The sequence below is a fragment of the Xiphias gladius genome, chromosome 14 (assembly GCF_016859285.1).
Source record: "Xiphias gladius isolate SHS-SW01 ecotype Sanya breed wild chromosome 14, ASM1685928v1, whole genome shotgun sequence".
Classification (NCBI taxonomy): domain Eukaryota; kingdom Metazoa; phylum Chordata; class Actinopteri; order Istiophoriformes; family Xiphiidae; genus Xiphias; species Xiphias gladius.
In genome coordinates, this window is record NC_053413.1 from 8,694,550 (window position 1) to 8,718,447 (window position 23,898).

A 23,898-nucleotide genomic window follows, 5' to 3' on the forward strand; every position below is an offset into this window, starting at 1 on the left:
GCTGTTTTTCGCCTCTGTACGGAAACTCTATAACATGCTGAAAATTCACTTTGGCACACGGTAATCCTTTCTAATCTACACAGGGGCGCGCCCGCCGGGCAACCGGGCCTGATGGAAGAAAAAAAAAAAAAAAGAAAAAAAGCAAACTGAGCACTCTCTGCCGCGCGCTCCCGTCAGTACTCCGGTCTTGCACTTTTACCGTCCCGTCGAGTGATCCCAAGCAGCCTGCAAGATGACCATCAACACCCTGGCCAAGGGAGGCTGGCACCGGGAGCAGATGGCATGCTTTCGAAAGGTAAGATTATAAGGTCCTGTCTCTGTGGGTTTGTATTTATAATCTGACATCATGAACTGCAGATGTAACCCCGTAGGGCTCCGGACACATACAGTACATTTACACGTGTACCAGTATGAAAACAGGTAATGAAACGTTGGAACATTTTACAAAACACATTGTTTTTCTGAATTTAGGAGTTATGTGCGTGTGTGTTTTGACTGTGTGCGTGTGTTCCTCTGACAGATGGAGAAGGTGATTGTGGCCATGCAGGACCCTGACATGGGCATGAAGATGAGAAACCAGAGGCTCCTTATCACTGTCATCCCGCATGCCATGACAGGTGTGTACGTGCGTGTGTGTGTGTGTGTGTGTCAGTGTGTCCCTTTATGTCAGTGTGCATTAGCATCTGTGTGTGTATGTGTGGACATTCACATTGCAGCTTGTGTTCGTCCCAGCGGCCATGCATAATGCAGCAGTGAATTTTGGAGAATACCGTGTGCCTTGCGGAGTAGAGGGAGAAAGTTTGTCCTCTTTTCCTGTCTCCTTTCTCTCTGTTTCTTTGTCTGCAGGTCGTGATGTAACTGACTGGTTGATCCAGAAATACAGTATCTGCGAGGAGGGTAAGTAACTGTACTGACGCCTACATTGTGTTTGTGATAAAGGATTTGGAAGGATCTGCTGTGACTCTCCGGTTCAGTGTGACTGATTTGTTTTGTGCCGTTGCTAGTGTGTTGCCAGGATATGGTGTTTTCTCTCAAGCTGATATGACACACACACACACAGTGTGTGTGTGTGTGTGTTGTGGCGGCCGCTGTTTCCAGTAAACAGGAACGGGGTGAACCCCAGAGGATCCAAGTTTGATTAACCCACCTGATGATCTGGCTTTGATTAATGTCCCTGTGGAGGTCTTCACCTCAGGAGAAAGGAGAAAAAAGTAGAGTCAGTCAGCAAAAGAGAAAGCCGATCACAATGCACCTTTTTTACAGCTTTTTTAGTAGCTGTCAGTCACAAAAGTCAGGCTCTTCAACAAACGAACAGAGACTGAAGATTGATGACGCATTTCGTCACTGGAACAAAGCCTTCATTTGAGAGAGATTGCTGACAGTGTGCTGCAGTGTGTTGGAAAACGAATGACAAATTAGACCAACAGCATTTCATAATCATTTTATTCCTTGTGGCTGATTAATATTATTTATTTTCCACACTCAGTTTGCTCAATTTTGATGGCTCTATCAGTCTAATCAAACATGATACAAGGATAAATAAAAACCTGGGTAATATGTTTATTATATTTTCTAACTTAGTATAGCTTGTCATTAACCACAAATGATGATGTCTATGAATATACCTGAAAAGGATTTATGGTTGCTTTAAAAGTGTGTAACCTTTGCAATAAAGCTTTGTGAACTACTGTATGCGTACAGCCCTGACAATTACCTAAAGAAACGTCAACTGTGAGAGTGTCCGTTGATTTGGTTTGGGACTTCTTCTTCTTCTGTGGCGTTTAACAGAGGCTCTGCATCTCGGTGACATGCTGGTGAGATACGGTTATATTTACCCTCTCAAGGAGCCGAGGTCTCTTGCGTTACGAGCTGATGAGTCGCCCTACCGCTTCCAGGTCAGGTGATCATCCTTCATGCTGTAGGCTCTTTCTACCTGCTTGGAAAAAAAAAACACCCCTCCTCCATCTACCTTTGGCTAAACTGTCACCTTCTCTCTATCACTGTCTATCACCCTCTCTCCCACTCTCTCATCATTAGCCCACTTCCAAATCCCCCATCCACCTGCCACTCTCTGCTGCTACTTTTTCATCACCCACTTCAACATCGATCTCTACCAGAAATTTTAAAATGTCGCTTGTTTTTCTCAGACTCCTTACTTCTGGACTAGTACCCGATGGCCTGCCTCAGAACTGGACTATGGTAAGGCAAAAGTAAACTGAGGGTGTACGACAGGATCTAAGGGGTGGGAAAACAACCATATAACAAAACAACACACAACCAAATCTGCTACCCTTAATTTTAAGCAAGAAACCATAACTTCTCCTTATAAGTATTTACAGGTACTTTAAGCAAAACAAATGATGCAGCTCAGGGCTCAAAAATCTTAACGTTTGTTGTCATTTCTTTCTGTGCTGATTTTGTTTTGCTTCCTATATCCCATCAGCAATTTATTTGGCTAAAAAGAACATAAGAAAACAAGGAGAACTCATGGAATATGAAAAGGTGAGGAAAGTGTGTGTGTGTGTGTGTCTGCCTATGTAAGGAAAAGAAGGGAATGTGTGTGTGTTATGAATTATGCAGTAGTCAGTGTGTGGTAACAGGCGCATCTCATCATGCCTCTTTCTTTTTTAGGAGAGGTACAGTCTGTTGCACAAGAGAATCAACCACACCTGGGACTTTGTGGTGATGCAAGCAAGAGAACAACTCAGGTACATTCAGATGCACCCACCCACCTCCACCCACACCCCCACCCTCCACACAGACGCAGGCAAGCACAAACCCTACGGTGTGATTTATGTTCAGAGCGTCCAAACAGAGGCGGAAGGCGGACCGCATTGTTCTAGAATGTCAGGAGCAGGCGTACTGGCTCATCAACAGATCCCCGGTACGTTCCCTGTTACTGCACTGCTCCACTGTACTGTACAATACTGTCATGTGCTGTATTATAATACACTGCGCTATCCTATACTGCACCACAATATACTATTCTTTCCTACACTATACTCTACTCTATTATTCTATTCTATATTATACTATATTGTTGTACCCTATACTGTACTTTACTGTGCTGTACTATACTACACTATACTGTACCCTAGTGTACTATACTATACTATATAATTAGTTATTTAACGCCATACATTTATAGAAAATTGTATCACAGTATATAAAAGTCAGAAGTCCCACTAATGTTCACCCACAGTCCCTTCTGCCTCCTGCATGAAATATTCAATCCGTCTGGTAAAAGCCTCAGCTGACAACAGGAGAAAGAGAGAGAGAGAGAGAGAGAGACGAAGAAACACGGAGAGAAAGAAAATCATCCCGTTCCACTTTCTTTATTTTACCTAAACACCACAGCAGTCCATCTGATTCCTAAACGGAGAGAGACAGAGAGAAGGATAGAGCGGGGAGGGAAAAGTGGGGTGCAGAATGAAAGGGATGATGGGAAGTGCAGAGGCACTGTGGGAGCGAGAAAAGGGTGAAGCAGAGGTTAAGGGTTTGGAGGAGAGACTCCATCTTGTCTTGCCCTCATGAATCAGGGACATGGGCACGGAGAAAAAGAAAGACAAACCTGGGAATAAAAGTCAGAGCTAGTGGAGTGGAAAGCTCAAGGAAGGATAAGTGCTCACTCTCACGCATCTTCTCATTAGAAAAAACACACACTCACGCACGGACACACACACACACACACACACACACACACACACACACACACACACACACACATACATACATAGATACATAATCATTCAATGACAAACATACTATATTTAATTATTAGTGTGCATATTTATGTATATTTTTTTTCAGCCGGGGGCACATAATGCATTGGACATGGGTCTAGAGAGACCAAATAACTTCAGTTTAGGAGTAACGCTGGTCAGTGACATCTTCGCGTTTCTTTACTTCCCGTTTCATATTCCCCTCTGAAATATTCCATGTGATGATATGTCTGCTATCTATTTCTTTTCTTCTTGTTTTATTGCTTCCCTTCTTTCTTCCTGCTGGGATTATTTCAAAGTAAGTTTCCAAGCGAGCGGTAGTATAATATGGACTATTAGAGAGGTTTAAAAATTTGAGGCCGTGAAATGACCTGCTAGCCATTTTCATTGTCCTACATGGAAATTATGGCTGATTAGAACAATTATTAATTAGCAGCAGTCCAGAAAAATCTCCATCTGCGATGATAATTAAATATATACTGTGTTATGACCAAGATAAAAGTGAAGGGAAAATATAAAAACTGTACTTTCCTCATTTGTCAGTTTATATCCATGTTTAATATTTAAAGCCATTTTTTGTATAGGTGAACACATATAGACACAGGGAATCTGTCTTCTACTGTTGGTATGACTCTACAGTATAAATGTGTAAAGCAGTCAGTATGTGACCTTCTCTTTACAGAACTAGAACAGTGACTACTACAAAAGAGAGGTAAATATCATATATAATTCATATACCATCACTTTAAGTACATTGTGTATGTATAATAGCTCACCGTGTGTGGGGGTGTGTGTGTGTCTCTGTGTATTTGTACGCGTGTGCTCCGTCTACGTTTACAGATTGAATCCTGTAGAAGGGCCCTCGGAAGAAACCGTGTAAAGTCATCCATCTGCCTAGAAGGGTTCGTGTCGGTGTGATGGACGCACATATGCAGACATGCACGCACATTGCACATGTACAGATACACATAAGGACTAATGGATGTGACGTCGCCTGAACCGAACTTTATGTCTCTAGCACACACTTGCGCGCACACACGCACATGCACGTAAGGCTTAGTGCCCCGACTGTAAGAGCCACTAATGGATGCTTCCTGAGGCAAGTTGGAATTAATGGCCATTAAGTCTTATGATCTGCTACACTAATACAATAATACCGTGTGTGTGTGTGTGTGTGTGTGTGTGTGTGTGTGTGTGTGTGTGTGTGTGTTGTTGTGTGTGTGCATGCCTCCGCTTTTTTTGTGTGGACGTGCAGTTTTGTGAAATACAGCGAGCAGTACCAGAACCATGATCCCATTATGCAAGGCTGCCTTCCCAGTAACCCCTGGATCTCTGATGACACCGCGCACTGGACAATGAACACAAAAGTGTGAGAGAATACGTACATGTTATAATACACACGTAAAAACTAAAACTAGCTTTGCCAGCTTTGGGTTTTGAAGCATCTCTTAACATATCCATTCATATTCAAGTTCAAAATTAAAGCAGTATTTTGTATCTTGTATGCTAGAGTGACTGGATCTACTGTACCTCTCTGAGTTTTCTTTTTTTTTTTTTTTCAATGGTTGCTCTGTTTGGGTGTTTCTGTGAGCAGGGTACCTACCCCGACACGTCTTCGAGTGGAGCGTTGGAGCTTCAGCTTCATGGAACTTCTGAATGACGCCATGGGGCGGCAGGAGTTCATGACCTACCTGGAGAAAGAGTTTAGTGGTGAGCTAGAAGTGTTGGATTATATTCAAAATACAAGGAATCATTTACATGTACATCCACATGATATTCCACAGCATTTTCATGCACTTGTGTGTGTGCATCTGTTCTGAATCCTGATGGTTATCGTGTCAGATTTGATATAATCAAGATCTAACAGAGAAAAATAAATGTAATTGTTATATATATTAACCTTTAACTCCTTCTCACTCTTACTCGCATTCAGAATTTCATTATCTTCCCTAAAGACATTTTCCAGTCCCAGTGGTGAGAGATGGAAGGGTTGAGGCAGTGGAAAAGAAGATTCATTTCATGACATGGTTATTAGGAGGATGGAAAGAGTAGACTGGAAGGATAGAGTGGACAAAGATAAGACAGACTTAAGAGTGAGATGTACAGTAGAGGAAGGTTAAAGGACAAAAGACAGGAGAGGGATTTGTTCATCCATGCAGACATACTGCACTGCAAGAAAAATTGCCAGGGGCCAAGGTTTTCCACAGAGGCCGTCCAGGCTATAAAAAGCCTCGTGTTGTCTTTCACATTTTCCTGCACCGTTGTTGTTTCATTGGCCTCCATTCCTACCCAACAGCTGACGACTGTCTGTCTGTCTGTCTGCTCTCAGCGGAGAACCTGTGTTTCTGGCAGGCCTGCGAGGACATTAGACATGGAGAAAGTTCCAAGATCATAGAGAAAGTGGAGGAGGTCTACAAGTAAGCGTACAGGCAAACCAACATGCAGAAAAACCACGCTTACATTTACTGTCGGATGACAACCACTCTTCTGTGTGTGATTCAGAAACTTCCTGGCTCCTGGTGCTGCCCGCTGGGTCAACATTGACAGTAAGACGATGGACAAAACTCTAGAGGGGATCAAACATCCACATCGTTTTGTTATGGATGACGCACAAATCCATATCTACTTCCTCATGAAAAAGGTCTGACCTCCGGCTCTTTGATCCATGATACCTACCATGTAGCTATGGCACTTTCAGTGACCTGGATTAAAGGACCATAGCTGTGATTTTGCATGTTGTAGGCCATTCACAGCAAATCGCATATAAGTTATTTATGTGTGTGATGATTTCACCATTTATTGACCAGGGTTTAGGTCTCCAGGGGACAAGGATAGGTATAACTGTGTGTCATCAGTGTGTTATGACAACGTCTGCAGTGTATCTGGATTGTGTTGTCCATTTTTAGCGGAAACCATGCAAAAGTGTGTCTGGTCAAAACATAAATTTTCTTTCTACTTCAGGTTGATGTGGAATTTCTTTTTCTTTTCTCTTCCATTAACTAAAAGCAGACAAATCCAAATGGCAGCTTTTGAAGTTAGCAAACAATTATTAGAGCGCTGCTACTGCTGCGTAAAGTCAGTGTATTTGTGTTTGTGTGTGTTTGTGTGTTTAGGACTCCTACCCAAGATATCTTAAGTCTGACCTCTACAAGAACATGCTGGCCAAAGCGCTTGTCCCCCAGGAGACCAAAAAAAGGTGACATTTCAGACACATTACCAACTTACTGTCCTTTTACTTCAAAACACCCATTTGTTCTCTACTATCACAATTTTTCTGTCCTCCTCCCTTTCCTCTCAGTGTGTTTCCCTTCATGAGACGCCAGCGGCACTCTAGCCCCTCCCCAGCTCAGGCTGTCACCCAGGCGCCGGAGGAAGACGGGCGTGCCAAGGGGGCCAGGCAAGCAGGTACCAACTCTGCAGCCAGCTCCCATGTCTGATGCCGGGCCAAAAAAAAAAAGTCATACTCAATCACCTCCGTCTCCATCCTCTCTGTTGGTCACCATAGTAACCATCCAAGGAGTTCGCTCTGCTTATTGTTTCATCTCAAACTGAGTCCAAGCCAGAGCTCTTCTTTCGCTGCTGCGACATTGCCAGGGCTAGGATTTCTACCTAGAGCTTCCTCTCAGGGCATGGATTTTAAAGCATACCTCAGCAGCATCACGTCTTATCCCCAGAGCACGAGCAGTGCACAGCAGAGAAAAGAGCTTTTAGCGCTACTGTTTGCTACAGCCTTCGCTGCTGCACATCCACTCTGAATCTACTGTTCATCCCATATCAGTCCGGAAAGTCTGTCCCGTTGGTTTTGACATTGACTCCTAATACCAAGTCTTCCTATCTCTCTCAGTAGCTTTTATATAGAATATACTTCTGTCTCTTACAGGCAGTTTTAGTTGACAGGGTTGTTTATAGAGAATAGAGATGTAAAACATGTATTTAGTCCAAAATATGCCTCAGCATGTCTGTGATTATCGTACACTTTACTTGTTTTCATTCCATGCTGGAGCTTCACTATGTGATTGTTGTTGCTGTTAACTTGGCTCGAGCATGTTTTCATCCCAATAAAATGTCACGACAGCATTCAGTGTTGTGTTGTGCTCTCAGTTCTGCATGCTCTGGTAAACTGTGATTGTGTGTGGATATGTGATCAGGCTTTTATTTTTAAATCTACTTCTTCTTTTCCTCTGACCTCTTGTATTTCAGTCACATGTTCTGCTGTTCATTGGCAGGCTTTACTGTACATTACGAATCATTGAGATGGTTTGTTTTAGGATGCATTGACTCCAGCATAAACTGCTACAGAATTTAGGCAATCGCCTGATAAAAAGTTAATCAAATGCAGTTTTAAACACTAAAATCTTAATTTTAATACTGATTGTGGTGTTTAAGTTATTCAGCCCTTCTCATAACCAGCTATTATTTGGCTCCAGACTGTTTCCTACAGTGCCATCTGTCCGCACATGTGTTTTTTTCTCTTCTGCTGCTGTGTCTGAACTTACAACCCTTCTTTTTACATCTTTCTTCTTCATCTAATAACCTTTCAGTGTTTGCTTCCCTCCCGTCTTCCCTCTATTGGTCCTGTGGCAGCTGCAGTTTCTTCTCCTGGACTGGCTCCCTCTAGTGGCTGCATGTGGTCAAAATAACGCACGAGATCACGCTTGTCATAAATTGACCCCTAAAATTGAACAAATGTCTCCCCTTCATCACAGATTTGGGCCTGAGTGTGAACATGAGTTGTGAGCACTTCAACCAAAGAGTGAGTTTTACTCGTCATTCATTTCTCAATCTCTCAGAGAGGTTTTCTTTATTCAACACGAGACCCCTCAGATTTATCTTTTGACCCATTGGGAAGCCCTGATACACACCAATAATTTTCACTTATGCAAGACTCACCACAACACAACATCAGACTGCTGCTATGCGAGGTCACCTTCTAGATGACATTTCAGGTTAAGGGGGCACTGAAAACAGCTGTCTGATGTTTTCTGTGGCTCTGAGGGAGGCTTCCTAAAGTATGAGAAAATAACCCTGATGAGGTTATCAGGGTTAACTTCAGTTAGGCTTGATACTTAAATATATTTCAAATAACTGAGAGAAAGCCTGGGTTACAAGCTATGGAGTTTTAAAGATGCAGACATGGAAAATCTAATGAAAGATGCAACTGAGTTGCATTATGGGATGTGTAGGATCCAGTGTTTTTGAAGGGGCTTAAAAATCAGGATATCTCCACCTCTGCTGTTTTGACACTTCCTTTTTCAATCTGTCTTGAGTGTAATATTAAAATGCTATTTAAATACTTCACACACACCTTTGAGTCTACTCACACACCAGCCACACCAAAACATTGACCAGATAGGCTTGATGATGATGATGTGATCTGAAGCACTGATCTTTGTCAGTTTTGCAGGACCATCAAATTTACTAATGGAGGTAACCTATAAATTGGAACACTGGCGAACACACACACACACACACACACACACACACACACACACACAGAAATGTGTATTTCAACACAGGCACTTTCAACATTTCTGAGGATTATGATAATCTGCTTCCCTTTATTTCCCAATCCACTCTCAGTGCATCAAAGAGTGTGTGTGCCTGGAAAAACAATGTGACGGTGTCCACATAAAAAGCACTGAATAAAATCCTGAAACATTTCTCTTTATACAAAAGATTTATTTTTGGTAGGCTAAAAGCTGTTTGGATTTTTAAATGACTGAAAAGTAATTGTCCAGTACAAGGAATTAAAATCATTTTTTACATCGAAAATGACATTTCTTTATCCTTACGCGTAATGGGAGCTACACCATGTTGTTATGGTAGGATTTTTCATTATCCTTGAATGTGACAGCAAAATAAAATTATTCACACTCATACAGATGAGAAAAACAATGTTTCAATAATGAAAGGAAGGCTATGCAAGTGTGACAGTCACTTTGAAACGTTCAACTTGAACATGTGCAAAATCACAATGGGAAAATCATCTTAGTAAACAGACAAAACATAAACTGTGTGTCTTAGATAAAATTAAATAAGGAAAGAGTATGCAAGAGACGAAACACACACGTTCAAACATACTCATACAGTACATACAGGAGGCACTGGACACAGTAATCTGAATATACATTCTTCAAGTGCCCATACATACACATATGGGCTATAGTAGAATTAGCTTTTTAATCATAAAAGTGCTTCAGAATGAATGCTGATAAAAAGTAAGAACTGGTAGGATTTTAGAGTGGGAGTCTAAACAGACAGGATGACAACACAGCAGAGAACAGACAAGACAGGACACTGAGCCAATCAGTTTCAATACAAGCTGCACGTAAGTCTGTAAAGGAACATAGCCTGCTGCCATGTACAGTATTTAATGAGATGGGGTTTTTTTCAGGAATGAGGAGGGATCCTGTATCACAAATCACTGCACCTAAATCTGCCACTCAGTGGACATGCACATACTGTTGACCAGTGGCTGAGAATCTGACGCAAAGAAACATGGCTGATGTTGACATGATGGGAAGGCATCATATATGGGGGTGAGCAGTTTATTGGTTTTAAATGGTTTCTATTCAATGATTTTGATTATTCTTACTGAGTGTCTTGCAATGAACTAGTCTGAAGATAAAAAGCAAATGGATGGAGAACACGTGATATGGTTTGAAAGCTCTGGAAAAAGCTAGTAGGTGGACCTGGAGCTGAGACGGTTTCGTCAAACTATTTTAAAAGACTTAAACCTACCATCAAATTTTTCCCTGGCATTTGGAAAAAATTAAAATGCAGGACACAAGAATGAGGAGTCCTTACAGTACATATACAGTAAATATAGTGTATTTTATCAGTAAAGTCAATGATAGACCGAATAGAAAATATTGAAAAGAGTCCCACAAAGTGCTATTCCTTATAAATATTTCAAACATTCATTTCCTAGTCTAGTAAAATATGTACATACACAATATCTACAAACTCCTGGTCATGAGGTCAAAGGTCAGGTGGTCTGCTACCTGAAGGTTTTGATGTTTATCCCTAAGAAGGGGCAAAGGACCACCTTGGAGGTTTCAGTAGGTTTGGATTTGGGTTAAATGGGGTGTTTGTGCGTGTATTTCAGGATGTCTGCAAGTTGTTGTTTTTTTTTCCATATAAGACTTTTGGAGATCTTTTTTAATTCAAATATAAAAACATTTTCACACTTGAAGTGAGTGTGAACATGAAAACCATAGACCTATGAGAATCTACACCAATCAGCCACAACATTAGAACCGCTTACGGGTGAAGTGAATAACATTGATTATCTTGTTGCAATGGAACCTTTCAAGGGGTGGGATATATTAGGCAGTAACTGAACAGGCAGTTCTTGAAGTTGATGTGTTGGAAGCAGGAAAAATGGGCAAGCATAAGGATCTGTGTGTCCTTGACAAGGGCCAGACTGTGAAGGCTGGACAAATGGGTCAGAGCACCAGGGCAGGTCTTGTGGGGTGTTCCCGGTTAGTAGTGGTTAGTACCTACCAAAAGCAGTCAAAGGAAGGAAAACCAGTGAGCTAGTGACAGGGTCATGTGGCACCTGCTCACTGAAGGTTGTGGGGAGCAAATGCTGGCCTGTGTGGTCCGGTAGCACAGAAGAGCTACTGTAGCACAAACTGCTGAAAACCTAAATGCTGGGTATAATAGAAAGCTGTCATAACACAGTGCATCGCAGCTTGCTGCTTAACAGCAGACCAGTCAGAGGGCTCATGCTGACCCCTGTCCACCGCTGAGAGCTCCAACAATGGGCATGTGAGCATCAGAACTGGACCATGGAGCAATGGAAGAAGGTGGCCTAGTCTGATGAATCATGTTTTCCTTCACATCATGTGAACGGCAGGGTGTGTCATTTACCTGGGGAAGAGATGGCACCAGGATGCACTATGGGAAGAAAGCATGCTCTGGGCAACGTTCTGCTGGGAAGCCTTGGGTCTTGGCATTCATGTGGATGTTACTTTGACACGAACTACCTACCTAAACATCACTGCAGATCAAGTACACTCCTTGCTGGCAGCAGCACTTCGTGATGACAGGGGCTTCTTTCAGCAGGATAAAGCCCCCTGCTACACTCCAAAAATTGTTCAGGAATAGTTTGAGGAACATGACAAAGAGTTCAAGGTGTTGACGTGTCCTGCAAATTCCCCAGATCTAAATCCCATCGATCATCTGTGGGATGTGCTGGAAAAACAAGTCTGATCCATGAAGGCCCCACCTCGCAACTTACAGGACTTAAATGATCTGATGCTCACATCTTGGTGCCTGATAACGCAGGACACCTTCAGATGTCATGTGGACTGTCTATGTCAGTCTATGTCTCGACTGGTCAGAGCTGGTCTGGCAGCTCGAGGGGGACCTAAAAAATATTACGCAGGTGGTTTAATGTTGTGGCTGATCGGTGTGGGTCTAAATTTGATTTTAAAATGCATTATTCAAGACGCTAAGAAACTTTGAAGGGTCAGAACTCTTAAAGACATTGTAAAATTTTGTCAACACCTTGTGTCTGTAATGCTTATAGAGCTGTCTAACAATCAATATTAAGGGCCTTTGCTTCCTTACAGCATCTATTATCCCACTATGTGACAGTGTAGAGTTCTTCCTTGCGGCTCTGACAGAGAGTGTACCCGCAAACCCGGGGTCTCCAGCTCAAATTCCAGCTCCGGCCCAACGCCTCCTTGTCCTTCTCCTTTGGCGGCAATAGGAACACCACACAGCTGGCCACCAGCACGTGCCACACCGAGTGTGTGTAGTAGTAGTTGTTCTCTGTCTCGGCAAAAATGTACAAGCATACCCCAATCAGAGCACAGGTTCCCCCGGGGATCAAGTAGAGGACCCAGCGTTGCCAAGAAGGCGGGTAACAATGTCGACGCCGCACCCCTCGGTACACCTGTCAACAAAACAGAAGCCGATTTAGCAAAGCTAGGGCATGGCAATATGATAGTTCCTTTATTAATCTTTATTTCTGTCCTGTGTGACCGGCTAGATCTTTATCCACACAGAAACTGGCAAAAGACTCTTTGACAGTGTTGTATAGAATCCTTTTAGTAGTATCTTACCCATGTAGTGGCCATTATCAGGAATGCGCAGAGGATGGGGCCCAGCAGGTTCCACAGGCCTTTGCGGTCCAGTTGCATTGACATGGCAATCAGCAGCGCCCCAAGCATGAACAGTGTCTGCGCACACACACACACACACACACACGCACAAAGTAGTAAGAAAAAGACAATATCAAACTAATCTTGGGTCTTAAAGTATCATATTAATCCTCAGCAAAGTGTGATAATAGAATTGTGGAAAAATTGGCAATAGTCAGTGTCTTACATATTTGAATGTGTCTCTGATGCGAGCCATGCACAGGATGGTGACCCAGATGGAACAGATAGACCCCAGGAAGTCACAGTATTGAAGGGTATCGTAGTCCATTATGCACAGTACGGCTACACCAGGCTGGTCACATGCATGGTAGAACTATGAATATGAAGAAAAAAAAAAACATGGAAGACAAGGAATCACTCTAAATGCTACAAGACCTAATACACAACAGTCAGTAAAAGTAGTAAACACCTCTCACATTCCATACACTCTGCTTCCCCATAGTTACACATGACACACACACAAATGTTTTTATAGTGACTGACTTGACAAATGTATAACCCAGGTGTTTTTCTCAAAATCTGTTTATTACAGACATTAACATTAACCCTGGATAGTAAAAATGCTTGAAATTTGTGTGCAATCTGGTCTGGATTAACCTGTATAGTTTCAATTTAGCATATCTGACATCAAGAGCCATATAAAAAAAAAAAAAAAAAAAAAAATCAATTAACAGCAATACATAGTAAACAGACACTAGCCAATAGCACCCTGGGTAGTAACAATGTAAGGTAAAATGTGTTCTGAATTAAATGAAATGAGACGGTAAACTGCATCTTCTTTGTCTCAAAAACAAAATTATAGATATGATAAATTATTGTTTCGCAGTACTTTTAGTTAATTATTATTATCTTATCGCATGGTGGAGGTTGGACATATAAAAATCCTTGATTTTGGTATTCCTATACCACATCAATATGCTATTAATCAGTGTCTCTTGAGTCCTGAGGTCACCTGGCAAACTGAAAGTGTAATGGCCTAAGTGAACACTTGCTGAGTGTTCAAACTATGTAAACTTGGACAAGATCCTAGCTTTGATTTCCTGAAACTTCCCTCTTACACAACATTATACTTTAAGGCCAAAGGAAGATGAAAAATTTGCTAGAAACTTTTATAACCTTTTGTTAGAAACTTGGCTAAAATACAACAAGTGTTCCCACATGTATGCTCGAGTGCGTGTTACCGTGGAGAAGAACATTGTGATAAGGTAGACGGATGCCTCAGTGATGTAGCAGCGCTTGATGGCCACCACGATGGCAGGCAGGAAGAACAGGTTACTGAGAGTGAGCAACAGAGTTGCCATCAACTGGCGACTGTATGACTGAGCGGTTGAATCATCAGTGCAGCCCCAACCATTCCAGCCTACATACACACAAAACATACACACATGCAGTGAACCCCAAATGAATGCTTGACAGAAATAATAAATCACTTACAAGAAAGGACACAGGGAGGTAACTTGTGTGTGTGTGTGTGTGTGTGTGTGTGTGTGTGTGTGTGTGTGTGTGTGTGTGTCATACCAGCCTTGCAGACACAGGCACCATAAAGGTAGCTGTAGGATCTAAGTAGTCTACATTCACCATGTGTCCCACAGTCCTCTACACAGGCAGTGACAGACACCTCTGGGACCACATACACCACTGATATATTACCACAGTCACTGCTGCAAGAAACAAAGACATCTACATTTTAAAAACACACAAAACAATGAACAAGACAGCAATATCTCATCAAACCCCAGGTCTCAATGGACTGCTTTGATAAGCTGACAGGTCTTTTGACACACAAACTAACTCAAATTTACAGATAAAAAAAAAAATTAAATTGGCACTTTAAATGTAGATTTGTAAGTATGGAAATCGCTGTACGTACAATATACTGTACATAAGTGTTTATCAAAAAATTGTAGTATTACATAAAACAGCTAATATAGTGTGTATCTAATGTGAAATTGTGAAAGAAACAAGCAAAATTTAACATGCAACAAGATGAAGGAAACTAAAAAAAGCTAATAGGTGATTTGACAACAACATACAGTACATGGTGTAAAAATGTGCTATATGTTAACATGAACAGAGGCCATTACATATATTAGGGTGTGTATGTGTGAATTTATAAAACATCTACTGCCTGTGGAGAGTAATGTCATCCCTATCTGATAGAGGACACACAGCAGCAAAGTGTCAGAGGTGCAGAAAATATTCAGAAATATAAGAACCCACCGGCAAATGTACAAACACAAAATGCATGTGAGAGTGTTACCTGTTGCATGTGAGCTGCAGGGTGAGGTACCATGTTGTTGACTGCGGGAATGGGAGCCTGACCACAGCTTTAGGAACGCTTGCATTCACGTGAACACCATATCCTCTAAACAAATCTGCAGGCACATACATACACACACGAGACGTTTCTCTACATTTTATTTTCATGATGAAAAGTCAAGCTTGTCAAGCTAATGTAATAATTATTATTTATCTTATATCCACTTTTTTTTGCAATCCTATCATGTTGTCCTATTAATCAGGCTACAGCAGTAATTTCCAGTTGTCACGGGCATAAATTCCTAAGTGTGAATATGAATGAATCTTTCCAGGTCTCTGTGCTACCTGTGCGACAGGGTTGAGAGTGGTTGAGGTCGAGGACTGGAGCCCATTGAGAGAGACAGGCCACCACACTGCTGCTGTTCCCCAGGATCGCATTAGTCTATACACACACACACACACACACACACACACACACACACACACACACACACACACACACACACACACACACACACACACACACACACACACACACACACAAATGATTATAATTTAAGTCAAACAGCACAAACACACACTGCTCTAAAATCAAAGGTTTTGAATCAGAATACTGTGTGTTTGACTGTGTAGTAATTCAGTGGTACTCACCGTGTTGAGTGTGAGCTGCAGGTTAAGTGTACCACCAGTGGCCTGTGTGTGCAGGGGGTAGGTGAGTAGTGTGGGGTGTGTATTTGTAACGCTGACGTTGGGTCCGTTGACGGGGGTGAATCGGAGCGACAGAACATCCACCTCCTCGTAGAGCACGGGGATTCTCCACACACACGCCGATGCCAACAACGGCGGAAAAGGGAATACTGGTTTGTTATTAAAGGCGACTGTGTCTGTACCCAATGAGCTGTTGCCTGCTGATGTTGAGTTGGTATAGCTGCTTTTGCCACGGAGCTTATGGAAGGCATCATCTGCCTTAAGGCCTACACTTTTTGGCTTACATCCCACTAAGGTAAATAGACAAAAGAAGAACAGAAAAAAATACATAAACAAATAGTGGATGAGAACAGAGATATAATGTGTGAAACTTAAGTTTGAGATACATGTTTCTATGGTCACCTGTATAGTTTGAGACGATGCTAAACGTTACAGTACGGTTGTCTTTGCTGCTCTCAACAACAACTCGTAGCCAGGTGTCCCAAGATGGGTGAGAGAGCACTGCAGAGCAGCCAATCCCTGAGCAGTTCACGGTTACTGGGCCCCGCTGCAGAGAGGAGGAGCCGAGCCTGAGGACCAGTGAACAGTTCCCACTGTCTGCTCCCTCCCCTGACAAACAGTCAGCCACAGAGACGGAGAGAGACGAGGCAAACTCGGGCACATACACCCTAAGACAGACACAAATACATTAACTGTACCTACTATATGCATACTGATAGGAAAAAAATACAACGGTACAAGGAGTGGAACCCCTCTTGAGTGGAAATAGAATATGTACACATGCATGCACAGACACTTCTTACTTAAGGCGTGCAGGTCTGTCAGGGGCTGCGGTCTGTTGGAGGAATGTGCCCTGCTGTAAAATGGGTGTGTCCACCGCTTCCCTGATTGATAGCTGAGGCTGGAAGAAATAGGAGCAGGATGGAAAACCCTGACGGGCAAAGAAAGACATAAAAATTGTCATATACTGTTGCAAACTTCTCTTCAATCGTGCAAACTTTATCTGTACAGCATTATTCATACAGATTAGCGCAGTGTTTTACAGGTGATTGACAAACTCTTAACCGTAATAAATCAGATGGAAGGAAAACAGTAACACTCTACGAAACTAACGCACACACACAAAATACATATATACGCATTTAAGATAAAATGCAAGTAGAAATTGTCTTTCAAGGCCAGTTGTTGGTAAATAAGACAACAACACCAGCTGCAATTCTGCTACATGAACAGAGGCCAAGAATAAGAAGAAGCAGAAGAATGTGGTTTAGCTACTTTTAGCTAAGAAACAGTCCTAACCGCCTGCTCCGGTGGAACAGGTTGGGGTAAAAGGAAAATTTACAAGTAGAGCATAATTGGAATACTGACACGTTATCTTGGCCTTTCAATGCAAAATAAAAATCAGTTTTTAATAAATAAGATGTACACACATGCAGTCAAAGTTAAGTAAAAATCTAATACAACCAACCCACAAAAAATTTAAATAACTGGTGTCGAATCTTTCCTCAAAATGGTCTATAAACAAAAAAGAAAAACATTCTAAGAAAAGCAAGGCTCACGACAGCAACAAAAAGAAAGGAAAGTATCAAGCATCAGCTGCACACAGCTCTATACAAACCTTTTGCTCTATGCGCCCATCATCCTCAGGCAAGTGGGCTGCGACGTACCAATCGCCAGGAGCAGGGTTGGAGAGGTTAAAGGTTGTGGAGCTGTGTGATGTTACCGGTAGGGTCAGAGACAGACAGGGGCTCCAGAGGGTTGCATTAGGAAATGTCAAGCCTATCGGGTTTATAACTGGAGGGGCACCCCATCGGATATGGCTACAAAAGAGATAGAAGACATGTGTTTCAAAGTGAAACAAAGAAGTACTGGCAGAAAATTCAGCAGAGAAACAGGCTGAGCAGAAGATAAGAAGACATAAGGAAGAGTCACAAGAAGTTGTGAAGAGAGAGACAAAGTGTGATTTCACTAAACAGAGAATCCAATCACCAAAACAGAAGGGACTAAAGATTAAAAAGCAGTGGAAGAAGGTGGGTTTGTCTTTGATAAAGAACTCCGTCTCTTACATGGTGACATTGTGCTGTCCACAATTGAAGCTGTGGCCCTTGGTGACGGAGAACAGCCAGCGAGCGATGGCAGTCTCCTCCGGTATATGAAACCTCTGCAACCTCACGTTGCCGTACCAGGCGTACTTTGACAACTTCTGAGCTGGTTTGGACGAGAGCTCTGATACAAACGTCACCTGTCCATCTGTAGGGCATAAGGTTTTCACTTTATGACAAGGCGCTAATGGCAGTTAAAATCAAATGACAATCAACTCCTTGAAATTCCTAGTAATCACATGTACAAACACATTTACTCTACTGAGTGCAGTAAAGTTAGACTTGCATGTCTAACCTGTGTCTCTTTAACAGTGTAATTTGCATCTAGGATTACTCTGGGACCAAACAGCTAGAAATCACTAGGGCTACAACTAACAATTATTTTCATTATCGATTAATCCGATGATAATGTTTTCAATTAATTGTTTTGTCTATAAAATGACAATAAATTGCGAAAATGCCAGTCATAATTTCCCAAAGACCAAGGTGACGACTTCAAATGTCTTGTTTTGTCTGGTTAACAGCCCCAAACCCAAAAAATATTCAGTTTTTTGTCATGTGTGACAAAGAAAAGCATCAAATGCTCATATCTGAGAAGCTAGAAATAGCAAATTTGAAATTTTTGCTTAAAAAAATGTGTAAAACAATTATTCAATTATGAAAATAGTTGATTAATTTCCTATCAACTGACTAATCAATTAATCGACTAATTTGTTTACTGTTTCTGTGTCTGTAGATGGTAAAGTGAAAATTATTGCCAATTTTCCTTTATTCCTTTACTTTTTATAATTCAGTTTCACAACTGCATTTGTAAGAAGAAATAAACGTGAAGGAGACAATGAAGGGAATGGGAGGAAAGGAGTTTGGCCAAATATAGCTAAAACATAAAACATATGCCAAACTAAGATACTGTATGTGACTGAAGATGACAGGTAACATTCTTTAAAAAAAATAAATTACACACTGCTGAATAATTCCACCAGTAAGATGAAGAAATGCATACGGCACAACTGACAACACTACACACTCAGTAAAAAAGAAGACCAAAGAAATGCTGTTGCACTAGTAAAGGGTTAAAAAGCCTAAACTTTGTCTAAACAAATGTCAAGCAGGAACTGCTAACATTGACTAAGTTAAATAACCTACTGACAGTATATGGTCGACTGAGAAATACTGTAAAGGTTCATGGTGTCACCTTCATACCTAGCTGTCAACGTTTGGCTGACAAAACTATCTGCCTAACAACGTGCAATGCACAGAGCGCATATTGTGCCGTCTGTCTCTCTGGCATCGTTACAGCCGCAATCCACTGACAGTTAGCAAACGTGCTAATACCCGCTTCCCCTGACTTCGCGCTTTCTGCTGGAAACACTTACCGTCTCCTAATGACCAAGCTGTCAGGGCGACGAAAAGGAGACCGCGTAAAAATCTAACTCCCATGGTTCCTTTCCCACTGTCTGAACCATTACATCGTCCTTTATCCACCTGTAATGTCACACTAATCTATCGCTACTGGGGAAATAGGTTTGCGTGCCCAACACTTCCTGATTTCTATGTAAATACATGACGCCAGGAGAGACGTAAGGTGCTACCTTTGCGGTCTGTCGGAAATTTCTCCATCACTCACATAAACGACCCACAGAGTGGGTATTTGGCATTTCCTTCGTAATTTGTGTCCTTTTAAGAGAGAAAGTCATCGAAACAACATAAATAACGGCTTTTTGTGAATAACGCAAAACTTAATAAACAATGTGAATGAGGCAGAACACAGATTGAGCCATTAAAAATGTGCATGTGTTAATTATAATGACAATGGTTAAAATTACTGTACAAGGATGAGAGACACAAACTACGCAACGCTGGTCCATAGGACGAGAGACTGCCTGAAATGCCTTTATTCTTAACCCGTGTTAACTGTCATAATTAGGACTTGTTTCACCATCACCAATGTCCAAAAACGTAAGGACATTTTACCTTTACACGTGCATTCATTTAGCACATTCAAACTTTTCTGCTGTTTGGATTGAGAAAAACAAGCAAATCCATCACTAAAGTAATTTTTGTCTTGTTTATTACCAAAAGATATATTAGGCTCATCATTGCATAACAATTTAAAGGCACCACCTTGAAAATCCTTACTGTATCTTAATGTGTCATAACCATATGAACTCAAATGTGAAAGATTTCAACAAGACTGGACAATATATGAGGAAATAAGCATGTGAAATAATTAACTGCTGTACTTGTCAATAACTGTATTTTCTTTCATACAATGAAAGGAAGAAGTTCTTACTCAGCATCCTGTATATGTACTAAAAATCAAATCCCCTGTGTGTAGACCACTTTTCAACCATGAATCGAGGTTTGTATCATTTCTTTCAAAGAAAGAATAATTGTGGAGCTTTGGGACTCATGAAATACACATTGATAACAGAAAAACATAATTAAACAGTGTACATTCCAAACAAAATCACTGACAGTCAGTCTAATGGTGACACATTCATCTTAAAGCATCTTCCCTATTCTAACATGACACACTAAGTGTCAAAGTGCATGGTAAATCCCACTGCATTACTGGCAGTAGCCGTTGAGGTGCAACAGCTTCATTTGTGCTTACAGGAGATCATAAAAACGTCACATCGTCCTGTGACTCCACCCAGCACCACTGAGCGTCATACCCCAGCAAAACCTTCTCTCTATTATGTGCACTCTCTTCCTCATCCATCCCATAGTTCTCAGAGGCTTTGAAACTCTCCTGAGGCAGACCGTGCTCTGTCTGTGTCTCCCCCGACTCTTGAGTGAGGGTGAAAGTACCGGGATCCACTTCTTTTCTTGCCCTGCTAGCTCTGAGCAGAGCTCTTTTGATGGTACCAGCATCGACTTTGAAGTCTTGTAATGGATCTGCGTCCAAGTCCGGTAGTTGTGGCGTTTGTAAACTGGCACTTGCCATACTGTCTGCTGGATTAGATGATGCCAGACCATGCTTGCCATGTGTGAGACCACTGACTTCCAACGTGGGGTTGGAAGGACTGGAAGGTCTCACATCAGTAGGCCTGGGGTTCAGCACGTCAAAGTAGCTCTTGTGGTTTATATCGTCATCATCAGTGTGTGGTGATCGTTGATCTGCTGATTCCCCACCAATGGTGGTTTCAGTCAAATCCTGAGGGCAGGTTGGACTCGGGCTTTCCCTGTGGGAGCAACACTAGAAATACTGAGAAATACATGTGGACTACAGTATGAGCCATAAAACCAAAAAATGCTTTAAAGCTACATCCGGTATGATTCAGCTAAAAGCTCACGAGTTAACACACACAATTCCGCAGTGAAGCAAATTTACTAATTTACAGTTTGGGAAACTCTGTTTTTTGGTTTCAAGCTTGAGAGGATGTTGTATCAGCTAATTGATTTGAATGTGCACAACTACACTACATGAAAATCTAGCAAAATGTGGGGCTTGTGAATAGAGGTGTAAGCTTGTTTTCTGATGTGACAGGCGAACTTCCCCAAAAAAATCTGGAATTGTTTACGTTGTCGACATTTGCAAAGATGTTAGGAAATTCTCAGCTCACGTTCAGGAGTTTGATCTGACCGCTGGTCTATGTATTCTCACATGAGTCTGTATGATATTCATGGAAAAGTACGCATTTTTCATATCCTGAAAATTCAAAGTCATAAATTTTTCAGAACACTGATGAATATGCAAAACATGGTTTAGTTAGGTTTACAATGAATTTTATATTAATGAGACTCCTATCTGGACATAGATGGTCATATTGCATGTCGTGGTACTTTGTATGAACTCGTTTTTCATGATCTGCTCCTGTACACCTGACAGACTAATAACTCTACCTGCAGGGGGTCACTGAGGGCCCGGGCTCCTCCACAGTGACCAGGCTGCTAAGGCTGCCTGTCAAGCTGCTGCCTCGACTGACTAAGGCTCCCCGCTCCTCCATCAGCCAACGCATGGCCTCGATGCCCTCGTGCACGGCGACCAGCTGGCGCAGGATCCTTACGTCGGCAGAACGCAGCCACCTCTGCATGGACGGCATGGAGAAGCACTTAGCTGTGGTGCATCCGGGAACAGGGTTATGTATGAGTGGAGCTGACTCAGGTGTGTGTGCATGCTATACATTGTCGGACCTGAACTGAGATGCAAGTTTGGGCTTTTATTGTAGCGCCTAATCCCTCTCCTGGGTCCACTATGGGCTTAGGGGCCCCCAACTAGTTAGGCCCCTGTTTGTGTGCTCATTTGACTGCAAAATCAACAAGAAAGAGCTGAGAAGGACGAGGGAGGAGCAAAGTTGGTGGAGAATGAACAGAGGAATCCAGTCAGAATGTATAAAATGAATGGAGGTGAATGAGGGAGAAGCCAGGTGAGGGGTGTGGTGGACAGTCAGGAGACAGTGTCTGTCAATGAGCAGGTGAAGTGACTCACACTGGAACTCAGTGGTTTTGGCTTTTCTCAATAAACAGAGCAGTGATCGCCGAAAAGAGTTGCGCATGTTCTGGCAAAGCCAAAATATGGAAAGATGCACAGGTCCATGCAGGCACACACAGTAAACTCATGCTGAGTCACTTCAAAACAGAAGGGAAACTGCTTTTTCCACTCAGAAACATATATGAGCATGAAATATTTATTATATAGGAAAAATGAATAGCTGAGAACACAGCAGAAATCTTTACCATCTCTTGTTTTAAGCTGCTGATTTTGTCAGAAAAGCTCCCGCTGAAGGCAGAGCTCTGGTCTCCCCTGTCGACCTCATCAGACGTCCAACCGTCCTCGCAGTCCGCAGCATCTCTCATCCAGATCAGAAGGCTCTCCGGTGTCTTCCTCCCAAGCTTATTTTCCACCTCTTTCAGCTCCGGAAAGGAATCGCTGAGGCTTTCCTCTGCCATCCCACCCGCACAGTCTTTCTCACTTCCACGTATTCCGATCGCTGGCGCCGGATGGAGAGGAGTTTGTGCGTAAAGCCGCTTCACCTTTCCAGCTTTCACTGTGAGAAATTAGACTCCCAGTGGGAGTCACATAAACACACACACACACACACACACACACACACACACACAAATACCAACACACTCACACACACACACACACACACACACACACACACACACACACACACACACACACACACACACACACACACATCGACTCACAGCACACGTTATATTCCTGAACCCTCCACCATAAAGCACGACCATGAATGACAGACTCGCCACAGAAGCGCAGAACGAGCAGTGAAAACGCTGGAAGTGTGAACGAGCAAATCATCTGTCCTGCTGACTGCTGTCACCATTCATACGACAGAGGTATTGCTGGTATGTGGCCCAGAACCTGATGCTGGAAAGTGGAAATGCTCTTTGTGTTGAACAATGGCGGGAGTTTCATTGCGGCGGTCACATGGACAGGCTTCAGTGACACCTGTGCGCACCGCGAGCTGCTGGTGATGGAATGAGTGCGCATCACATCCTCTAAATGTGTGAATTGATGACTGAGTGTCTTTATTATTTTAATCGGAGTCTCATCAAAACGTTGTTTGCTGCTTTAACCATTAGTGTAACAAGTTCAACCCCGATTTCACAACATGAAAATCAAACAAGTCCTTAAAGAGTTTAACATTGTCATTTTTTAAGTATTGGTTAATATGACCTATTCATGACTTATGTATTAAAATGTAACCTATCAAAAATATGAGATCAAAATTCACTACAGCCAGTAAACCTATAGCTGTAGTTATATAGGTACACTGTAATGTAGGCTACGGGATATGCACAGTTAATAGGCCTTTGTAGGTCTATTAAAATCTCTACCTGAGTAACTTACCCTGGGATCAACTCCTGTTTCAAATGTACTCATGGCAACATGCCCACATACTGTGTGGGTGAAATAACGTTGAATTGCTTGTAGAGGACTTAAGGAGACTGCTTGTT

General features: G+C 42.2%; 3 protein-coding genes across 3 annotated transcripts; 1 reads left to right on the top strand and 2 right to left on the bottom strand.

Moving 5' to 3' along the window:
* The first annotated feature begins 221 nt into the window (after positions 1 to 221).
* On the top strand, positions 222 to 7,159 carry rgs11 (regulator of G protein signaling 11). The gene is made up of 17 exons (XM_040144070.1): positions 222 to 295; positions 521 to 617; positions 847 to 897; positions 1,789 to 1,895; positions 2,148 to 2,199; positions 2,444 to 2,502; positions 2,632 to 2,708; positions 2,803 to 2,884; positions 3,811 to 3,879; positions 4,411 to 4,434; positions 4,563 to 4,624; positions 4,978 to 5,091; positions 5,317 to 5,432; positions 6,052 to 6,139; positions 6,225 to 6,363; positions 6,836 to 6,918; positions 7,021 to 7,159. Exons 1-17 carry the CDS (start codon positions 233 to 235, stop codon positions 7,157 to 7,159), a joined length of 1,422 nt encoding a protein of 473 aa, XP_040000004.1. The 5' UTR covers positions 222 to 232.
* A 2,255-nt stretch (positions 7,160 to 9,414) lies between these two features.
* Positions 9,415 to 19,505, bottom strand: pgap6 (post-glycosylphosphatidylinositol attachment to proteins 6). Its single transcript, XM_040144529.1, has 13 exons — positions 19,341 to 19,505; positions 17,929 to 18,112; positions 17,481 to 17,682; positions 16,666 to 16,793; positions 16,265 to 16,530; positions 15,806 to 16,152; positions 15,500 to 15,596; positions 15,156 to 15,270; positions 14,414 to 14,556; positions 14,077 to 14,255; positions 13,062 to 13,208; positions 12,797 to 12,913; positions 9,415 to 12,627 (listed from the first exon to the last, which is right to left on the bottom strand). Exons 1-13 carry the CDS (start codon positions 19,402 to 19,404, stop codon positions 12,316 to 12,318), a joined length of 2,301 nt encoding a protein of 766 aa, XP_040000463.1. The 5' UTR covers positions 19,405 to 19,505; the 3' UTR covers positions 9,415 to 12,315.
* Positions 19,506 to 19,967: 462 nt separating this feature from the next.
* Positions 19,968 to 23,021, bottom strand: LOC120799246 (leucine rich adaptor protein 1-like). The gene is made up of 3 exons (XM_040144263.1): positions 22,648 to 23,021; positions 21,814 to 21,998; positions 19,968 to 21,152 (listed from the first exon to the last, which is right to left on the bottom strand). The coding sequence occupies exons 1-3, from the start codon at positions 22,858 to 22,860 to the stop codon at positions 20,588 to 20,590; spliced, it is 963 nt and encodes a 320-aa protein (XP_040000197.1). The 5' UTR covers positions 22,861 to 23,021; the 3' UTR covers positions 19,968 to 20,587.
* Between the last annotated feature and the right edge of the window lie 877 nt (positions 23,022 to 23,898).